At 42.0% G+C, this 22741-nt stretch overlaps 1 protein-coding gene and 1 pseudogene across 1 annotated transcript; both read right to left on the bottom strand.

The window, feature by feature from the left end:
• Positions 1 to 13385: 13385 nt before the first annotated feature.
• LOC131737150 (uncharacterized protein K02A2.6-like) lies at positions 13386 to 17141 on the bottom strand (annotated as a pseudogene).
• On the bottom strand, positions 17136 to 19799 carry LOC131737149 (uncharacterized protein K02A2.6-like). Its single transcript, XM_059024333.1, has one exon. It carries the CDS (start codon positions 18315 to 18317, stop codon positions 17136 to 17138), a length of 1182 nt encoding a protein of 393 aa, XP_058880316.1. The 5' UTR covers positions 18318 to 19799.
• Positions 19800 to 22741: the final 2942 nt, after the last annotated feature.

The raw sequence follows: 22741 nt of genomic DNA, 5'->3' as shown, positions 1-22741 counted from the left end.
GGTGGGGTGTATGAGAGAGTGGAGAGAGCGAGAGGAACGAGACAAAACGAAAATTAAATTAGTAATAGACATAGGAACAGTGAAGGCAATCTGCCCAGCCTGACCTGTGTTTTATTTATATTTTGTGTTTGTGATTTGTTTTATTTAAAATATTTATTTTCACTCTGTGAGCAAGTTTCTTTTTGTTTAAACCTTTTGTTTTATATTTTGTATTTAAAAATAAAACTGTAAACGCCGCCTTTAACTGCAGTCGCTGGTGTCAGTTTCCCTTCCTGCTTCTGCCGTGACGTCACCGCCCAGCCATTCCGGTCATTAATAAAGACTTTTGCAGCCCCTATTCTGAAGTAAAGGCTTTTTTTACATTACTTAAGAACTTATTAGCAGCATATGTCATTAATACAGTTTTGATCTAACAAATAATGCACAAAAAAGCAGTTATCACCAGGGCATCTTTAATGAGTTGTGCAAACTGTATACTGAAGTGATAGCCGAACTGAAAGGAGTGAGGAGATAATAAGAGGGCGAGAGAACCACCCACCATTACAACTGCCAGCCGTGAGAAGGGCCCCAACTACAACTGTGCCATTAACCCCCCCCCCCCACCAAGGAATTAATGACAGAGGGAAGGAGCAGGACTGGAGTCCGAGTGACGAGCCCGAGGGGTTACGGCTGTGGAGCAGCGTGCGTGTGTGTGTGTGTGAGTGTGTGTGTGTGGCTTGACCCTTTCCCCCCCATACTTCTGCCTACCCTGTGCTCTTTCACCCCTCTATCCTTTATTCTAAATAAATACAAGCTGACCTCACCCGTTCACTACAATCACTGCCTCTGTCTGAGTCCATAGGCCCGGAATCCAAAAACGTTACAATATGAATGAGCTTGCCTTCGGCAGTATAATGATGACGTCATGACTGCACCACTGGAGGATCCAGGCAGCAGAGATACACTGTTCGTGGCCTTGGTCATTCAAAACGGAAGTTCGCCCATATTGAGCTTAATCTAAGCCTATCGTGAGAATGCCAATACAGCGATAGTGCAGATAGTGTTCCCTGGTGTGTCATCCTAGTGAATAGTTCCTGATAGTTCAATGTTGTTATTACTGTTGTTAACTTAAGAATTTAAAAGCTTTATTTTTTGGTATTTATAGCCTGTGTGGTGGCAGGGCAGTTGGACTATGGACCCTGCCTTCCTGCTCTTATTCCCCAAAAGTGCCACTTTTTTCACAATGAGCCTCTGCTATAGATATTCATAGATGTAGTCTTTTACAGGTCCATTATGGATGCCATTTCAAACTGGAGTACTGAGAGTGTATGCCAGTGGCTAGACAAAACAGGATAAGGAGACGCAAAGCAAGTCTTCAGGGGTTTTAGTTTACAGAGATTACAAGTTGTGTAGACAATTAGTTTGCTCTATAGCTTTATATTGCTAGTTAAAAATTGTAGGTACCCAACTGCTACACAGTACAGAGACGTTATGAATGATGTTATCACAAAATATACATTTTTAAGGGACCAAGGTTGTGGAACTGGATATGTAAGTAAAAATACACTCTGACAATTATATTACTGTTTTTCTAGTAAGAACAATGCCATGTAAAAATACACTGGAATAAGAGACATAGATCAAGTGTTACCTCTTGTATGAGTTGAATATCATATATCTCTATATAGGATCAATACTGTTTTCCAAAAATGATTTGATAAACCTCTGCTGTTTTTTTTGTTTTTGGTTTTTTTGTGTGTTTTTTTTTTTTAGGAAACTCTTCTTGAAAGTATGAAAAATAAATTTAAAAAAGTACTTTCTTTGACCGCTCTAACTGAAGTGCAGCATATGAAACAAAAATACAGTCATCTTGCTGTGGGAAGGAAAAGAATAAATGAAGCAGATGAAAATGCTGGAGGACCTGCAAAGAAAACATACACTGAAGTGAAGACTCCAGGCACCCCAAGAAGCACTTCCTCACATTAATGAACCTGACAAAAAAAGAAGTAAAAAAGAAACAAAATCTTTTTAATTAGGCATTGATTTGGGTTTTTTGAAAGAAATGTTATAACTTGTAACAAATTGCTATATAATTATTTTCCCAGTAAAACAATAATACCCGAAAATAAATTGTAATCTTATACATAGTAATTTGTTCCCATGCTGACACCTCTTACTTGAGTGTAAAAATGTCCTTAAAAAAAAATAGTGAGTGAGCACAATTTCAGCTAGTTTCAAAAGGATATCTGTTTGGGACTCCTTCACTAACCGTTCATCAAGGTAGTGTTTTAAAGCTATAAACCTTCACTGTTGGGGATAACAGTGTAGAGGCTTTTAATGTCCATTGTAAACTGAATAGGATTATCACAGTGATAGTGTTCTTTGAAATTGTCCAATATTTGTAGAAAATGTGTAGCGTCCTTTACAGATGTAGGCAGTGATTCAACAATGGGTTTGAAGATATCATTAAGAAATTTGGAGATTAGTTCAGTGGGACAGAAACAGGCTGATACTATGGGACGACCTGGATTGTTATGTTTGTGGATTTTGGGAAGTAAATAGAAACGTCTGCAGCAAGGGTTTACTACAGTGAGGTTCCATGCAGATGCTGGTAACAGGTTTTTTAGGATGGCGTTATCAATAGTGGAAATCACAATGTCTTGTAATTTCTGAGTGATACCATTATCATTATTAGTGTAGAAGATGGTATCTGAGAGTTGTTGCCGAGCTTCTTTTATGTAAAGGTCTTTACTCCAGACAACTATAGCTCCTCCTTTGTCAGCTGGTTTTATTGTAATGTCATCTCGGTTTTGTAAGTTCAGCAGTGCAGTCTGTTCTTCTTTAGATTGATTTGTAGGTATGTTAAAATTGATTTGTTGGATTTCTCTTTCACATACAGAGAAGTACAGAAAATTGTGCAAAGAAGTTTTAAAATTCTACAGCAAGACCCATCTACAGCACCTTTTTTAAACGATCCTCCACTAATGTCCTATAGAAGAGACAAGAATGTAAAAGAATACGTGGTCCACAGTGAAATTCACTCTTCTGCAGAACCTTTAAAAGGCACAGTCCCATGCAACAGACCACGATGTACGACATGCAAATATAATAACTCCCAAACTGAGATCAGAGGCCCTAAATCATCACTCCACATCCACCAGCCCTTTACATGTACTTCTAAAGGAGTAGTGTACTGCATAATTTTCACAAAATGCAACCAATTATACATTAGGTAAACTAAAAGACGTTTAGCAGATCGTTTTGTGGAACACTTACGAAGCATTCGAATCAACACCTCACATTTCCAGCACGCTGCTGAAGACATCACCATCTGTGGAATAAGTCAGTGTTTTGTTACAAATTCTACTCGGAAGCAAAGAGAATGTGAGCTTATCTTCAAACTTGGAACTTTGGAGCCTCTTGGAATGAACATTCCATTCTGACATCATCTTAACATCATCCTCAGAATTTTTTAAAACAAGTTTACTGCACTGTGTTCTTTTCTTTCTACACAGCTGAAGAAGGGTGAAACGTCCTGAAATTCATGATTTTTAATTATTTAAACTCAATTTTATTTTTTATTTTTATTTTTTCATATTATCAACCTTCATTTTTGTACACTGCAGTTCAACCTTCTCTGAAACACACACATTATATATATATATATATATATATATATATATATATATATATATATATATATATATATATATACATACAGCTCTGGAAAAAATTAAGAGACCACTGCAAAATTATCAGTTTCTCTGGTTTTACTATTTATAGGTATGTGTTTGGGTAAAATGAACATTTTTGTTTTATTCTATAAACTACTGACAACATTTCTCCCAAATTCCAAATAAAAATATTGTCATTTAGAGCATTTATTTGCAGAAAATGACAGCTGGTCAAAATAACAAAAAAGATGCAGTGTTGTCAGACCTCGAATAATGCAAAGAAAATAAGTTCATATTCATTTTTAAACAACACAATACTAATGTTTTAACTTAGGAAGAGTTCAGAAATCAATATTTGGTGGAATAACCCTGATTTTCAAGCACAGCTTTCATGCGTCTTGGCATGCTCTCCACCAGTCTTTCACATTGATGTTGGGTGACTTTATGCCACTCCTGGCGCAAAAATCCAAGCAGCTCGGCTTTGTTTGATGGCTTGTGACCATCCATCTTCCTCTTGATCACATTCCAGAGGTTTTCAATGGGGTTCAGGTCTGGAGATTGGGCTGGCCATGACAGGGTCTTGATCTGGTGGTCCTCCATCCACACCTTGATTGACCTGGCTGTGTGGCATGGAGCATTGTCCTGCTGGAAAAACCAATCCTCAGAGTTGGGGAACATTGTCAGAGCAGAAGGAAGCAAGTTTTCTTCCAGGACAACCTTGTACTTGGCTTGATTCATGCGTCCTTCACAAAGACAAATCTGCCCGATTCCAGCCTTGCTGAAGCACCCTCAGATGAGTCCAATTTTCAGCTTTGCCTAACACCTGGTCATCTAATGGTTAGACGGAGACCTGGAGAGGCCTACAAGCCACAGTGTCTAGCACCCACTGTGAAATGTGGTGGAGGATCGGTGATGATCTGGGGGTGCTTCAGCAAGGCTGGAATCGGGCAGCTTTGGCATGAATCAAGCCAAGTACATTTTACCCAAACACATACCTATAAATAGTAAAACCAGAGAAACTGATAATTTTGCAGTGGTCTCTCAATTTTTTGCAGAGCTGGCTCTTTGAGCTAAATATATATATATATATATATATATATATATATATATATATATATATATATATATATATATATATACACACACACCAAGGAATGTTGTCTTTTGTGTGTAATGTTTTGATGGAACTGGTGGCAACTTATTGGTCATGTTACGCTTGTCTTCCAATGCTAAGGCCAAACATTGCAGCACCTGGTCATGGCGCCAAGTAAAACCATCCTTGGCTAAGAGCCACCTTACATCCTGTCAAAATGCCTTAATGTTGCAGGTGGTGAACACAAAGGACATGAGGGATCCTCTCCTACCCAGAGGTTTAGGTTCTGTGGTGATGGGAGAACATCATCCATTCTCATCTCATCCATTCTCCCTGCTTGGCCTGGGAAATGGCCTTTATGCATCTCATCCTCTCCTCCTGCTTTTGCACCTCGTTGACTCCTCCATTGAGCTGGGGCTGCCTTGTGCCATGTAGGAGGAGCTGAACTGAGACCAAGACCCCCTCTTCCATGCTGAACTTGCCCTATGATATCACCAGTTCGAAGGGCAGCCTTTGCATCCTCCACAGCTTTCTTTGCCGCCCACTTTCTTCCAGTTTTCAACACAGGTGCTGCCTCCCTTACGCATTTGTCACGTGACTCTACTAATGTCATTTCCAGTCGGACCTTGGCGCACTTAAACTCCTCAGTTAGAGCGGAGACTGGTAGCTGCAGTATTCCTTTACCATAAAGTCCCACTCTGTAGAGGCAGCATGGAACTCCCAACCATTTCCTGATGTATGAACTGATTAAGGCTTACAGCGGCCACAGCAGCCTCGGCCGTAGACCAAACTGAAAGTACCAGAGTTTTAGTTTTCCTGGTAAAGCGCTGCTGTCTATGCTCTTCAACCCTTCCACTGCTTGTTGTCTAACTTCTCCCACACAAACTATGTCCTTTCGATCCTTGTCGTACCATCTTCCAAGACTTTTCACTGGCTTCTCAGACACTGTTGGCATTGCCTCACCATTAATGTAGAACATTTATCTACTACTTTACCTTTAATTATAGATGCTCCTTGATTTAGTGGGCTTGAATTGCATTCATGCCCATTCAATGTTATTGGTTAATTTGCCCAATAACCGATTAGTGCAGGCTACTGTTGTAGTCATGGTTGTCATGTCATCCATGTATGCTTGAATTGGTGGTAGTGGCATTCCAGAAGCCAAGCGCTCTCCTCCCACTACCCATTTTGATGCCCTAATGATTACTTCCATTGCCATGTTAAAAGCCAGTGGAGAAATGGTGTATCCTGCCATTATTCCAACTTCTAGGCATTGCCATGTAGTGCTAAATTCTGAAGTTGAATAACTAAATTGCAAATCTCCAAAATTATGCTTTCACTAAATTTGTTATTGTCATCGGTACACTGAAAAAATCAAATGCTGCCCAAAGAAGTTCATGTGGCACTAAACCATATGCATTAACCAAATCCAGGAATGTCACATGGAGCTCCTTCCTCTCTTTTTTAGCTGATTGAACTTGTTGCCAGATCACATTGATGTGTTCTAAGCATCCTGGGAAACCTGGAATGCCCGATTTTTGTACTGAAGTGTCAATGAAGCAATTCTTTAATAGGTAATTTGACAATCTCTGAGCAGTAATGCTGAAGAAAATCTTGCCTTCTACGTTTAATAGGGAGATAGGGCGAAACTGACTGATGCTTGTAGAATCTTTTTCTTTAGGTATAAAGACCCCACCTGCTCGGCACCATGCTCTTGGTACAACCTGTTTTTCCCATGCCATTTTCATCAATTTCCACAGGATTCGTAGAACTCCTGAAGCACTCTTGTACACTCTGTACGGAACTCCATTAGGCCCTGGAGATGATGAAGCCCTTGCTTTTTTCACAGCTTGCTCTACTTCTTTCCACTTAGGTGCACAGTATTCCATTTGGTATTCTGGTGGATTGATAGGTGGGATGTCTGAAAGAATTGACATAGGCTCCTGCCTTTTTTGATCTGTATGTGTTTCCTCCAAATATCTCTCCAGCTCAAACTTACTGTAGATGCTATTAGTGTGCCTTTAACCAACTCCTGAAGTGGTATATATCATCGGAACCGCACAGCCCTGAAGTGGTTTATGCCGCTTATAACACGGCTAACTGTCATTTGGGAGAAGAAAAATAATTAAAACACATTTTAAATTAAGACAAAACCAGAAACTTTTATTCTGTATACGTCCGCACTGTAATATAGTCTGAAATTTAATTTAATTAAATTTTCTTTATTGTTCGCTTATTGCAAATAAATTGCACATGTCTGTTTATTGTGAATTTCTGTATCGAAAGTGGCATCTCACTGGAAACTTGAAGACTGAACACACACTGATGCTGGAAGTCCGTTTTCATCCTTTCAGATGACACCGAGGAAGTAAGGGGAAAAGCTGCCATGGAGCTGTATCTCTATCAGGTGAGTTTGTGTACTCGTTATATGCGAGTGTGGCAATGCGCCCCGCCCCTGTGTGTATTTGTGTGTTATGTGTTGTGTGTTGCGTGCGTGTGTAAATGTTGGTGTATAGTCATTGGTACACAGGATATAAACGGGTCTGTGTTTCACGTGTGATTTAATATTTAGTGTAGATTTGTATTTAGGCACGAGGAGGGCACAAATCACTTCACGTGCTGGTTAAATGTAATATGTGAGCACGGGGTTGCACAGAATTAATTCACGTGCTGGGATTCAAGTGAATAATTAATTAGTAATTGAATCCCAGCACAACAGTATATATAGATGCACGTTTCTGTCACTCGGGGTTGTGTGTTCGAGAGTGGAGAACGGGTGAGAGAGAAGGAGAACGTAAAAGTAGTAAAGTGAAATCTAGAAGTGTTTGTACTCACCGTGTTTGTTTGTCTCTCCGTGCACCGTTTGTTAAGTGTTTAGTACGTTTTGTTTGTCTATTTATTTTGGCGCAAGTGCCGTGTCCTGTTTTGTGTTTAAAACCTTTTATTTTCTGTTCTGTCTGTTAATTATTAAATGCTGAGCGCGATCATGCGCTCAGCCTCACCAAAACCCCAAGTCTCTGTTGTTTATTTCCTGCATCTGGTCTGACGCCACCCACTCCGGCCGTCTTTGTGACACGTGGTGTCCTGTGTGGGATCTACAGCGCCGCCAGGACTCAGGCCAGAGCAGGAACCGCATTTTTGGATTAAAAAAAAAAAAAGAGGAAAAAAAATAAAATGGCAGAAGACGCCATCAAAGTGCGGGACTGGATGCTGGAAAATGCTGGGCTGGAGGCCCAGTCTATACCAGTAGTCGTCCGGTTCCTGCGGTTTATGGATAGGGAACGATGGGAGGCTTACGAGAGGGAACAGACCGTAAGCACCTGGGAGGAAGGTGTGGGGTTGGTCCTCAGCTACCTGGAGGCAATTATAAGTGGAACAGCAGCCCAGGTAGCAGGTCCATCAGCAGAGGAAGAATGCCTGCTGTCCCCGTCTCCACCAGCAGAGGAAGAATGCCTGCTGGTTTTGCCTCCACAGCCCGAGCGGGAGGAGCCTGAGCGTCCACAGCCCGAGCGGGAGGAGCCAGAGCGTCCACAGCCCGAGCGGGAGAAGCCAGAGCGTCCACAGCCCAAGCGGGAGGAGCCTGAGCATCCACAGCCCAAGCGGGAGGAGCCCAAATGTCCTACGCCTGAGCGGGAGGAGCCCGAACGTCCTACGTCTGAGTGGGAGGAGCCCGAACGTCCTACGCCTGAGTGGGGGGAGCCCGAACGTCCACAGCCCAAGAGGGGGGAGTCGGTGCGTCCACAGCCCAAAAGGGAGGAGTCGGTGCGTCCACAGCCCAAAAGGGAGGAGTCGGTGCGTCCACAGCCCAAAAGGGAGGAGTCGGTGCGTCCACAGCCCGAAGAGAGGGAAGTCGGGGCTTCCACAGCCCTAGGACCCAAGCTGCCAGCAGAGGGAGAATACCTGTTGGTTCACCTGCTGCTGCCGTCCCAAGAGCCAGAAGGGGAGGAATTGCAGGCTCAACCCCCTGAAATGTTCTGGGGGGGAGAAGGGCAGGATGCTGGTGTCCCCCAGCAGCCTCTAGTTATGCTGCTGAAGGGAGCACGGCGCTCGCCAGCCCGGCCGCCACAGCAGAGGGAGCCAGCACCGCCACAGCCTCCCTCTGAGTGGCCAGCATCAGCCCCATGGCCTCTGCCTCCACCGCAAGGAGCAGAGCAGCAGGAGCTGCCTCTGCCTCCGCCACCTCCACCGCTTCCTCCACTAGGAGCAGAGGAGCAGGAGCTGCCTCTGCCTCCACCACCGCCAGGAGCAGAGCAGCTGGAGCTGCCTCTACCTCCACCATCTTCAACGGCAGGAGCAGAGCAGCAGGAGCTGCCTCTGCCTCCGCCACCACCACCACCGCCAGGAGCAGAGGAGCAGGAGCTGCCTCTGCCACTTCCAGGAGCAGAGGAGCAGGAGCTGCCTCTGCCTCCACCACCACCAAGAGCAGAGGAGCAGGAGCTGCCTCTGCCTCCGCCACTGCCAGAAGCAGAACAGCAGGAGCTGTCTCTGCTTCCCGTACTTCCACCACAGGGAGTACGGTGGCCGGAGCCCCAGAAAGGGGAGCTGTCGGCCACGAAGAAAGGGGAGGAGGTCTGGAGACCTGCTCCCACTGCAGCAGTTTCGCTGCCAGAGATCGGGGGAGAGGTCAGGAGACTAGCATCCCCCGCAGCAATTTCGCTGCAGGCGTGGACCAGCAGGCTGTCAGCCGTGCCACTACCGGCAGGGGTGCTGACAGCATGGCCAGCCATGGGCCCACTGAAGCCTCCCTTCCCAGCCCGAGACTTTGTTCTGGACTGCTGGATTTTTAAGGGGGGAGGTGGCCATTGAGGCCATGTGTGCTGCGCACAAGGGGGGGTATATGTGGCAATGCGCCCCGCCCCTGTGTGTATTTGTGTGTTATGTGTTGTGTGTTGCGTGCGTGTGTAAATGTTGGTGTATAGTCATTGGTACACAGGATATAAACGGGTCTGTGTTTCACGTGTGATTTAATATTTAGTGTAGATTTGTATTTAGGCACGAGGAGGGCACAAATCACTTCACGTGCTGGTTAAATGTAATATGTGAGCACGGGGTTGCACAGAATTAATTCACGTGCTGGGATTCAAGTGAATAATTAATTAGTAATTGAATCCCAGCACAACAGTATATATAGATGCACGTTTCTGTCACTCGGGGTTGGGTGTTCGAGAGTGGAGAACGGGTGAGAGAGAAGGAGAACGTAAAAGTAGTAAAGTGAAATCTAGAAGTGTTTGTACTCACCGTGTTTGTTTGTCTCTCCGTGCACCGTTTGTTAAGTGTTTAGTACGTTTTGTTTGTCTATTTATTTTGGCGCAAGTGCCGTGTCCTGTTTTGTGTTTAAAACCTTTTATTTTCTGTTCTGTCTGTTAATTATTAAATGCTGAGCGCGATCACGCGCTCAGCCTCACCAAAACCCCAAGTCTCTGTTGTTTATTTCCTGCATCTGGTCTGACGCCACCCACTCCGGCCGTCTTTGTGACAGCGAGGCACACATATTCAAGTCCGTTTTCATCCTTTCAGATCTCAAAATATGTTTTTGTTAGTTGTCGGACACCCTTGCGTCCAAATTGTACCAGATTAAGTTGAAGATCAGACCAGACTTTACGCACCAAGCCGACCGCGGTGTCAGGGGACAGTGTCTCACTTTCCCGCAGACGTTTCAAATCCAGGCCGGAGGGTGGCGTCTGGCCTTGTCGTTACCTGCTTTTCTAAAAGTTTTCATGACTGACAGGAATACGTTCTTGTTGGTTTTAAACTCTCTGTCAGCAGAGATGTTAAAACTTCTACTGTTAAAATATCTGTTTAGTCCAGCTCTGCGTTACAAAACTGGAGACTGAATACTGGTCCCCAGTTGAACTTTTGCACTGGCATAAAATTCCCTTATGTTTTTGAGATTTTTTTTTTTTTACTTATTTCCGTAAAATGAAAACTACATTTTGTTTAGTTTTTTTCAATCTTTTTTTTCTTCAATTTCATTCAGCTGTTCCTCATCTACTGTTATGTGTCTACTCTTGACAGCTGCTGGTGCACTTACAGTGCCTATAGAAAGTCTACACCCCCTTTCAACATTTTCACCTTTTGTTGCCTTATAGCCTGGAATTAAAATGCATTAAAATATATTTTTTTTCATTTATCTACACATCCTACCCCACAACTTCCAAGTGAAAAAAATATTCTAGAAATTTGTAGGAAATTAATTAAAAATAAAAACTGAAATAGCTTGGTTGGATAAGTGTCCACCCCCCTTGTAATAGCAATCCTAAATTAGCTCAGGTGTAACAAATCACCTTCAAAATCACACACCAAGTTAAGTGGCCTCCACCTGTGTTAAATTGTAGTGATTCACATGATTTCAGGATAGATTCAGCAGTTCCTGTAGGTTCCCTCTGCTGGGTAGTGCATTTCAAAGCAACGACTCAACCATGAGCACCAAGGTGCTTTAAAAAGAACTCCAGGACAAAGTTGTTGAAAGGCACAGATCAGGGGATGTGTATAAAAAAAATATCAAAGGCCTTGAATATCCCTTGGAGCATGGTCAAGATGATTATTAAGAAGTGGAAGGTGTACGGCACCACCAAGACCCTGCCTAGATCAGGCCGCCCCTCAAAACTGGATAACCGAGCAAGAAGAAGACTGATCAAAGATGCTACCAAGAGGCCAATGGCAACTTTGCAAGAGCTAAAGGCTTTTATGGCCAAGACTGGTCAAAGTGTGACAACAATATACCAAGCACTCCACAAATCTGGTCTGTATGGTAGGGTGGCAAGAAGGAAGCCATTACTCAAGAAAGCCCACCTTGAATCCTGTTTGATGTATGCAAAAAAACACTCAGGAGATTCTGTAGCCATGTGGCAAAAAGTTTTGTGGTCTGACGAAACTAAAATTGAACTTTTTGGCCTAAATGCAAAGCGTTATGTTTGGTGCAAACCCAACACAGCTCATCACCCAAAGAACACCATCCCTACTGTGAAGCATGGTGGTGGCAGCATCATGTTATGGGGATGTTTCTCATCGGCAGGGACTTGGGCACTTGTCAGGATTGAAGGGAAAATGAATGGAGTAAAGTACAGAGAAGTCCATGAGGAAAACCTGCTGCCCTCTGCAAGAAAGCTGAAACTGGGACGGAAATTCAACTTTCAGCATGACAACGATCCAAAGCACACAGCCAAAGCTACACTGGAGTGGCTAAGGAACAAAAAGGTAAATGTCCTTGAGTGGCCCAGTCAAAGCCCCGACCTAAATCCAATATAAAATTTGTGGCATGACTTGAAGATTGCTGTCCATCAACGCTCCCCAAGGAACTTGACAGAGCTTGAACAGTTTTGTAAAGAAGAATGGTCAAATATTGCCAAATGTAGGTGTGCAAAGTTGGTAGAGACCTATCCCAACAGACTCACAGCTGTAATTGCTGCCAAAGGTGCTTTCACCAAGTATTAACTCAAGGGGTGGAGACTTAACCAGTTATGATCTTTCAGTTTTGTATTTTTAATATATAATTTTTTTCTCAATAAAACCTTTTTTCCCCTTAACAGTATGGAGTACGGTGTGTAGAAAAAATCCTCATTTAAATGCATGAAACTCTGAGGCACTGACACAACAAAATGTGAAAAAAGTTCAAGGGGGTGTTGACTTTCTATAGGCACTGTATTTGTGTTTTTTTTTTTTTCTTCAGGTGGACTGCTGTCTTCACTCAGAAAGTTGGTGTTGTACCAGTTATCTGGAGTTTCATCCCCAGATATATTAAAGGAAATAGGTGGAATGTCACTCATTTTTGGCAGTGGTTTTGTAACTAATAACAAATAAAATGGCAGTTTGTCATGGAATTTAAAATGCAGTGCTGCGTAGTGATTTATTCAGTGTGAAGCGGCTCATTAGTATGCAAGCCATTCTATACGCTATATATATATATATATGCACGGTCATGAGATGCTGTTTAACCAATCAGAGATTGTTATTTTTCCAAGCTGTTACAAATTATATATATATATATATATATATATATATATATATATATATATATATATATATATATATATATATATACACATATACATACAATGTATGTATATATGTATGTATACTGGACAGCAGTGTGGAGTAGTGGTTAGGGCTCTGTACTGTTGACCGGAGTGTCGTGGGTTCAATCCCAGGTGGGGGACACTGCTGCTGTACCATTAAGCAAGGTACTTTACCTACATTGCTCCAGTAAAAACCCAACTGTAAAAATGGGTAATTGTATGTAAAAATAATGTATAAAAAATAATGTAATTGTATGTAACAATAACGTGATATCTTGTAACAATTGTATATATATATATATACATATACTGTTGGACCTGTAATGCCATAGTTACCTTGTAATTCCTTAACTCAGAAACTAAAAAGGGTATTTTAATATAACAATGGTTCTGTTGGTTATCTTGGTAATTCCCATCTTCTTGTATATAGTTTGAGCTAATATTAGGTTGCATACACTTACTTTTGAACGGCACCACTGTAATAAATATTATCTGTAATAAATTATTTATTTTATTTGTATGAAATAAACAGAGCAGTAATTATATGGAAAGTTTTAGAAATGTTTTATTTTTCAATAACTTAACAGATTAATTTGTAAACTTTTGAAAATGCATGGAGTGGTATTAATCATACTAACACATTTTTAAAAAGTTTTGAACTTAATTAAAAAAAAAAAAAGCGTTATATTATACAGGTAGAATAATGAGGCTACCAACAGATCCTAATCCAACTGACCTGGTAGGCACTCAAATAAAAAAATTTAAAAAATGGAATACTTGGCACAAGTGCAGAACAGGTTAGCATAGCTCAAAATTGAAGCTGGTAATAAAACAAGCTGAAAATAACCACAAATATGCAACAATTAAAGAATCTGAAATTAATGGTCCATACACGGTAACCAACAAGGTCAATGTGTGTGTGTGGGAGTCATTATCAAAAAAATAAAAATAATAAAATGGTATCACATTTCACAAGTGAAAGTTATAAGAACTGCATAACAGTAGAAACTACACTCAATCTCTCTCTCTCCACAGAATAACGGAAGTCAGATGGGACCCTCCTGCGACCATGGTGAAGAAGACACAGTGCATTAAACAAGGACAATATGTACTATTGCAGTTCAAGCGTGCACTGGGACCACAGGCACGGCCAAAAGGCTTTGAACTTGCATCCTGCGGCTGGAGTCGTGGAGACCCAGATGAAAACCTGAGCACATCTTTAATGGAGAAAAGGAGAACAAGAGAATAATAAACAGTCACCTTATACTAAATGAATCAAGCATGAACTTTGACCATAGAGACTGCCTCCACAATTGTAAACAATGACACTAAACAGTATACCCAACAATGTTTGGAGTTAGAGGTAAGGCTATGGTCAAATAATGGTACTCTAGCAGTCACAATTGCATTTGGAAATCAATTCGAAATATAACACTGACCTCTTGCAAAAATGACCAACCAAGGGAGTGCCCAATAATGCAACCCCTACTGGAGGAAGACATCATTATTGGCACAGAGTGTAAAACTCTTTTGAATAATGTAAATATGGTATTAACACATGTTATGTTTTGTTCAGGATGGTCTTATGTTTGATCAGCTTTGCAAGCCCCATACCAATATCAGACAGTGGTTACAAAGAAAGAATGGTTAACAAAGGTATGGTATAAAGCATGCTGTTATGAAACTAATACACATGTGGTATGGCAACGTCCTGCAGTCACCCCAATTAACACAAACATAACCACTTACCTAGTGTGAGAAATGTTTTTCAAGGGTGACCAATGGTGAGAGGCTGCAACAGGGGAACAAAATCCTGCAAGCATTATGTTATTAAGAATGCCATATCTGTAGTATCCTTGATAATACCTTAAAGGATTTACTCGACACAGGATTGCATAACACAACGTGGTTTATTTACTGGTGATCGCCATCTTAACTCTCAGTAAAACTGAATGCAACATACGGAACCCCAGGCTAGTAACCCTTGTCTCTAACTTACATCTAGTAACCACTAGATGTCAGTATCTAACCATTACAGCCTAACACTGTTCAGTTATAATGTATACCCAATACATTACACTCCTCCCCCTTAGACTTTTAACCCTTAACACAGCAGTTTAATAATTGTTTTTCTAAATTGCCAATTTAAATCTAGTAAGGTAGAGGTAGACTACTCTGCCTTACAACAAGCCCAGGGGATTATTCTGCCCCTTTCTTGATAGAAGTTCAGAATAGGAGTGCCTAAATACTACAAATTCAGTTTCTTTGGTGCACTCCTAACTCTCCCTGGCCATCTGTGAACAGGGGTTTCCCTCGCAGCTACTTCAGAAGTTGAAGGAGTTCTTCTAGGAATTACTACAGGTTCAACAGTCTCAGTTGCATGTTTTGGTTCCTCCCCCTCTGGTGTTGAAACCGGCACAGTAGGTTCGATTTCCTCTGAAACAGCTGGCGTGGCTGGTAACTGACTGACTACTTCAGGCAGTGAAAACTCCGTAGACAACGGCAGCTCAGTTTGTTGCTCAAGTGCCTTTGCAGGTTTACCAAGCACATTCTCCCTTTTAACTAGTAGGTGATCGATGTGGACTGTACGTCTCCTCAGTCCCTCTTGAATTAAGTATGTCACTGGACCCATGCGTTTAATGACTGTTGCACCATTCCATTTTTCTCTTCCCCCTCGGAAATTTCAAACCAGTAATTGTTGTTGAGGTGTAAGCTCTCTCAGTGACAACGTGCCTTTGTCATGATGTAATTTCTGTAACTCCTGTTTGTTTTCCACAGTCGTAGCGAGATGTGGTTTAAGCAGGGTGAAGAGCGTTCTGAGCTGACGCTTTAAAAACAATTCTGCAGGAGAGCGTCCCGTCACAGTGTGCGGTGTGCTCCGGTACATCAGCAGGAAGTTCGCCAAGCGATGGTGTAACGGAACTGATTTCCTACCTTGATCCCCATTGATCACTTGCTTCAAAAGAGCTTGTTTCAGTGTTTGAACTGACCTCTCTGCAGCCCCGTTTGATGCAGGGTGGTAAGCAGGCACTAGAGTCTGTTTAATTCCATTCCACTTTAGAAATTTTTCAAATTCAGATGAGATAAACTACGGTCCGCTGTCTGAAACTACTTCTTCAGGTAAGCCATAAGAAGCAAACAGTCCCCGTAGCACTTCAATGGTCCTGGTTGCTGTGGTTGTTGACATGTGGAAAACTTCCATCCACTTAGAATGACTATCAATCACCACCAAGAAATGCTCCTTGTCCTTCTCTGCAAAGCCATACTCTGGTAGGCCATTTCCACGGGTGCAAAGGAGCAACAGCTGGCATCTTGCGTACCGCCATACAGGTTCTACAGCTCTGTACTGTCCGTTCTATATCCGCATCCAACCCAGGCCACCACAGATAATACCTAGCCAAAGCCTTCATACGACAAATACCTGGGTGTTCTTCATGCAGGTCGTTTAGTAATCCCTCTCTGTATACAGGTGGTATAACAAGTCGCATTCCCCACAGTATACAGCCTTGCTCTGCTGAGAGCTCATTTCTCCTTGTGACATATGGGCGTAGAGCTTCATCCGCCACAAAATTTGGCCAGCCATGCATTGTATAATCCCACGCTTTAGACAGTAGTGGATCTTTTCTTGTGGCCTCTGCAATGTGTTTAGCATCTACTGGTAACTCCTCAACATAGGAAAAATAAAAGACATTACCTTCTTCCACTGTGTTTGCAGTGTCTTGCCCTGGCAATCTGGAGAGAGCATCTGCATTGGCATGGTCCGCAGACTTGCGATATTCAATGTCATAGGTGTATGCTAACAAAATCAAAGCCCAACATTGCATTCTTAAAGCTGCCAATGTGGGAATTGATGATTTTGATCCCAATATTGTCAGAAGTGGTTTGTGATCAGTAAGCAAGTTGAATTTACGTCCGTACAGGTATTTATGGAATTTCTTTACTCCATAAATGATGGCAAGTGCTTCCTTCTCCACCTGTGCATATTTCTTTTCTGCATCAGTCAGCGTTCTTGAAGCAAAGGCGATCGGCCTTTCTTCTCCATTTTCCATAATGTGTGATATAACCGCTCCCACTCCATATGGTGAAGCATCACACGCTAATCTCAAAGGTTTCCCTGTATCATAATGAACCAGGACCTTACTGTTCAGTAGCTGCTGTTTCCCTTTTATAAAAGCTATGTCACATTCAGGTGTCCATCTCCATGGTACATCCCGCCGTAACAACTCATGTAATGGACGCAGTGTGGTTGACAGGTTTGCTAAAAATCTTCCATAATAGTTCAAGAGACCCAGAAATGAACGTAGTTCCGTCAGGTTGTTAGGCTTTGGTGCCTCTGTGATTGCTTTCACTTTTTCTGATGTTGGATGCAAACCTTCAGCAATCGATCAGATGTCCTAAGTACTCGACACTCTCTTGCATGAATTTACATTTAGACAGTTTTACTCGCACACAATATTGCTCCAGTCGTCCTAGCACTTCATCTAAAGTCTTCAGATGCTCTTCCTTGGAACTTGCAGTGACAAGAATGTCATCGAGGAAACATACAACATGGTCTAAGCCTTGCAGAATCTGATCCATGACAGCTTGAAAGATTGAAGGTGCGCTGGAAACACCATAAGAAAGACGGTGATATCTGTACAGCCCACGGTGTGTGTTTACTGTCAGATATTTCTCTGAATCTGGATCCAGCTGGAGCTGCTGGTACGCATGTGAAAGATCCAATTTACTAAACAAAGTCCCTCCAGCAAGAGTGGCAAACACATCCTGCGTGTTTGGTAACGGATACGTTTCTTCTTCCACACTCTGATTGATGGTGACTTTATAATCCCCACAAATGCGAATTGATTTATTTGATTTTGGTACTACGACAATTGGTGCAGCCCAATCACTTCTGTCTACCTTGGAAATGATGCCAGTACTTTCTAGCCTCGACAACTCCTTCTCTACCGCTTCTTTCAGCGCATATGGAACTGGTCTGGCTTTATGAAAGATTGGCTTAGCGTCTGGACGAGTACGAATCTTCGCTTTGAAATTCTTAATGGTGCCGGGCCCTTCTTGAAACACTTTTTGGTGCTTTTCTATTACTCTTGCTACTGCTTTGTCGCCTGACACGTCAGCACGTTCCACAGAAAAAATGCTAGCCCAGTTTAAGCAAATTTTCCTTAGCCAATTCCTACCTAACAAAGCAGGTCTGTCCCCTTTCACAATTACTAAGGGTAGGGTAGCACTCTGATCTTCATATTTAACCGGAACTCTCACCTGTCCCAGCAGTGGAATCTTCCCTCCAGAGTAAGTTATCAGTCTCATGTTGGTTTTTCCCAGAGGTAAATGCGACAGGGTTTTCCGATACAGAGTTTCTGAAACAATGGAAACAGCTGCGCCTGTGTCTAACTGCATATCCACGTTTTTGTTATCCAGGTACATCTTCACCATAATGCCTTTTTTTCCATCTGAAGCAGTGTAAACTGTGAAAACTTCGAACATTTCATCTTCCTCTTTATTGGTTTCAGTTCCCACATACTGTGTCTGTAGTGATAATGTTCTACTCCGGCACATTCTTGCTATGTGTCCTACTTCGAGCAGTAATGGCAATTTTCCAATTTAAATTTACAGGCTTGTGCAGAATGTCGCCATCCACATCTGTAGCACTGTTGATTTCCTCTACCTTGCCTCTGCTTATCTGTCTGCATGTTTCTTCTAACTGCATTTTCCATCTGCTTCTCTTCAGTTACTTGTTTTGCATACGCAGGCTTTCCCAATGTTAGGCTATTCACCATGGCCGGATCTTCTTTTGTCCTTCCTGAAAGTTCGATTGTATTTTTAGAAGCCAACTCCATTGAAAACGTGATGTCGCAAGCAGTTTTAAAAGTCAAAGTCCTTTCCGACAATAACTTCCTTTCTATTGCTTCTACTCTTAACCCACTAACAAATCTGTCTCGCAACGCATCTTCTAGAAAAGTCCCGAACTCACAATATGTAGAAAGCTGTTTCAAAGCTACTACATAATCAGAGACCGATTCTCCTTCTTTTTGATTTCTCTTCTGAAATCGAAAACGCTCTGCAATCACAAGCGGTTTTGGCTTGTAATGTGCTGCTAAAGTCCCCGTTAACACAGCAAAAGACTTCACCTTCGGTTTATCCGGCACTAACAAATTTTTCAACAAAGATAGCATTCAGGCCCAATTACTGAGAGAAACACACTAACCTGTTTTTCTTCACTCACTTCATTTGCAATCATCCATTGCTCTAGTCGTTCAAAATATGATTCAAAATCCTCCTGTGACTCTTTATATTCGACAATGTTTCCAATGTGCGCCATTTTTGCAGCGTCTTGTTCTTCTGACCCGTTTTTTTTTTTTTTTTCACTTTTCTTCTGATGTGTGACTTCAGGCTTATGTCTTCTCTTAATCTCTGCAATCCTTTTATCCCATCCTCGTCGCCAAAATGTAGTACCCTTGATAATACCTTAAAGGATTTACTCGACACGGTATTGCATAAACACAACATGGTTTATTTTCTGGTGATCGCCATCTTAACTCTCAGTAAAACTGAATACAACATCCGGAACCCCAGGCTAGTAACCCTTGTCTCTAACTTACATCTAGTAACCACTAGATGTCAGTATCTAACCATTACAGCCTAACACTGTTCAATTATAATGTATACCCAATACATTACAATAGCGACCTCATTAATTCTTGGATACAACAGTTTCTGACTCATTACAAAGCATAATTTTGTTCAATAGCTTTATTAAGCTCAGGAATAACTAATAAGATACTGTAAAACGACTCGCACCACTCACAGTTCGTTGCCCCTTTAAAATCAGACCCCGGGGCGTAAGAATGGATTTTTCACGCGCTGACGCGCTATTTTTAATTAAAAAAACAAATCAAAACACAAAATAAACACCTAGCTCTTAAATGAGCACTAACTAAACACACAGGAACCTAAACTAACGGACCGGACAGCCACCGGGTGCAGGGGATAATAAACAATAAAACAATTAGCCACTGGGGCATATGCACGTGTTTTATGCAGGTAGGATTTTAACCCCCTCCCTGCTGTCTTACATATCCCCCCCTTGTCTTTCCAAGACACCGGTCATTCGACGGCCACCTCCCTCCACCCTTAAAAGACCACCCACCCTCAAGTCCAATTTCTTGAATCTTCGCCATCTTCCACAGGCAGGCTTGAGGGTGGGTCGGTCCCTCCGGCGCTGCCAGGGAGGGACCGCGACCCGGCGACATGGGACCCCACCGGGATGACAGGGCCGACTGCAGCGACGACCAGGACACTGGAGACTGCAGCAGCGGGCAGAGGTCTTCACCTGGGGACCGGCGTAGTGATGTCCGATCACCCAGGGAAAGCGAAGCAGCGAACAGGGAGAGCTTCAGCGACGTCTGGGTGATCGGGGAGAGCGGAGTGGGGAACCAGGTGTGGAACTGTGGCTGATGGTGTAGGCTCCTGGGTTCCAGGTCTAGCACCGGAAGGTCTAGGCAGACCGGCAGGGTGTCCTGGAGCAAGGGGTAAGGGACCGTACCCGGCAGCACCGGACTGGTTTCCAGGGGTGGTGGTCGGGGCTGTGGTGGAGGTAACTCCCTCACCTCCTCTGGCTCCCGGGACGGCAGCTCCACCCCCTCTGGCTCAGGAGACAGCACTGCTTCTCCCGCCTGCTCCCACTTTTGGAGCAGCAGTTCCAGTTCGGTCGGCTCCCGCTCCTGTATTTCCAACGGGGCCTCTCCCAGCTCTCTCTCCCATCTCTCATTCTGCTCTTTTTGCACAGCTGTATTCTGGTTGATCCTCTCGATCAACTCCTTCAAACTGTTCATACTTGGGTCTCTAGGGGCGCCCACACACTCTGACACCATATGGCAAATAGGGAGTGGTTTCAAGTTTCTCTTTTTTGCTGGTTCAGTCGTATAAATGTGTCCCATTTTAACAGTATTTACGAAAATTTGATGGCTGCTTAACTTAAAAGGTCACATAGCTGTTATGCATAAGAAAAAAAATAATAAATTACATTTATTGTACATATAGATCAGAAATATTTTTTTAACACATGTTAATGTTTGCAAAAGTTATTAATTGTGTACATGTACCATAACCTATTAACAAATTATGTACATGTAATTTTTTTTGAAAAAACTGATCTTTCAATAAGAAATCTAAAATAAACATTACTTTTAGAACGCCAACACAGCATTGTGGAAGGGTGTGGGTATTCACTGAAATGGGAGACAGAAGAGTGTACTTGAAAAGTAATGATTAAAGCTAAGGTTTACAATTTTAGAAAAGCAAACTATGAAAGTATGAAACAGAGACTAACAGAAGTAGATTGGAGTAAAATAGAGAAAACATCCACAGAAAAAGGATGGCTGTTTTTTAAAAATGTAGTACTAGAGGCGCAAAACAATTACATCCTAAAAGTAGACAAATCTAAAATAAAATGGCCAAAATGGTTTAATAGATCAATTAAAAAAAATATTCAGCGAAAAAAGGCACTTTACAGAGCATTTAAAAGGGACCAAAAACTAAGTACACAGAAAGAGTACTTGGAACTGCAAACACAAGTCAAAAAGGAAGTTAGAAAGGCCAAGACAGAGATAGAAATCAATATTGCTAAGGGGGCTAAAACCAATTCCAAAATGTTTTTCAAATATTATAACAGCAAGGGAACATTCAAAGAGGAGGTTAAAGGTCTAAGAGACACAAATGGCAAAATCATAGATGAAGAAAAAATAATAGCAAATATATTCAATGATTACTTTTCACAGGTTTTTACAAAGGAGGACACAGACAACATGCCCCACATGTCGACCTGTTCCTATCCAATTTTAAATAACTTTAGCATAACAGAGGCAGAAGTGTTAAAGGGACTAGGAGCTCTTAAAATAAACAAATCCCCTGGGCCGGATGAGATCCTCCCAATAGTACTCAAAGAAATGAAAGAAGTTATTTACAAACCGCTAACCAAAATCATGCAACGGTCTCTTGACACAGGGGTTGTACCGACAGACTGGAAAATTGCAAACATAATACCGATCCACAAAAAGGGAGACAAAACCGAACCAGGTAACTACAAACCAATAAGCCTGACTTCTATTATATGTAAACTTATGGAAACTATAATAATCTCTAAAATGGAAAATTACCTATATGGTAACAACATCCTGGGAGACAGTCAGCATGGTTTTAGGAAAGGGAGATCGTGTCTAACTAACCTGCTTGACTTTTTTGAGGATGCAACATTGAAAATGGATAACTGCAAAGCATACGACATGGTTTATTTAGATTTCCAGAAAGCTTTTGACAAAGTCCTGCATAAAAGATTAATTCTAAAACTGAACGCAGTAGGGATTCAATGAAATGCATGCACATGGATTAGGGAGTGGTTAACATGTAGAAAACAGAAAGTACTGATTAGAGGAGAAACCTCGAAATGGAGTGAGGTAACCAGTGGTGTACCACAGGGATCAGTATTAGGTCCTCTGCTATTCCTAATCTACAATAATGATTTAGATTCTGGTATAGTAAGCAAACTTGTTAAATTTGCAGACGACACAAAAATAGGAGGAGTGGCAAACAATGTTGCAGCAGCAAAAGTCATTCAAAATGATCTAGACAGCATTCAGAACTGGGCAGACACATGGCAAATGACATTTAATAGAGAAAAGTGTAAAGTATTGCATGCAGGCAATAAAAATGTGCATTATAAATATCATATGGGAGATACTGAAATTGAAGAAGGGAACTGAAAAAGACCTAGGAGTTTATGTTGACTCAGAAATGTCTTCATCTAGACAATGTGGAGAAGCTATAAAAAAGGCCAACAAGATGCTCGGATATATTGTGATAAGTGTTGAATTTAAATCAAGGGAGGTAATGTTATAACTTTACAATGAATTAGTAAGACCTCACCTAGAATATTGTGTTCAATTCTGGTCACCTCATTACAAAAAGGATGTTGCTGCTCTAGA

The sequence above is a fragment of the Acipenser ruthenus genome, chromosome 5 (genome assembly GCF_902713425.1).
Source record: "Acipenser ruthenus chromosome 5, fAciRut3.2 maternal haplotype, whole genome shotgun sequence".
Lineage (NCBI taxonomy): Eukaryota > Metazoa > Chordata > Actinopteri > Acipenseriformes > Acipenseridae > Acipenser > Acipenser ruthenus.
The sequence above is the reverse complement of the archived record's forward strand: the minus strand, read 5'-3'. Positions and strand labels throughout refer to the sequence as shown.

What these genes read in the sequence shown, in the direction of transcription:
- LOC131737149 (XM_059024333.1), bottom strand. Translation starts at nt 18,317, where the DNA reads ATGTGCCGGAGTAGAACATTATCACTACAGACACAGTATGTGGGAACT.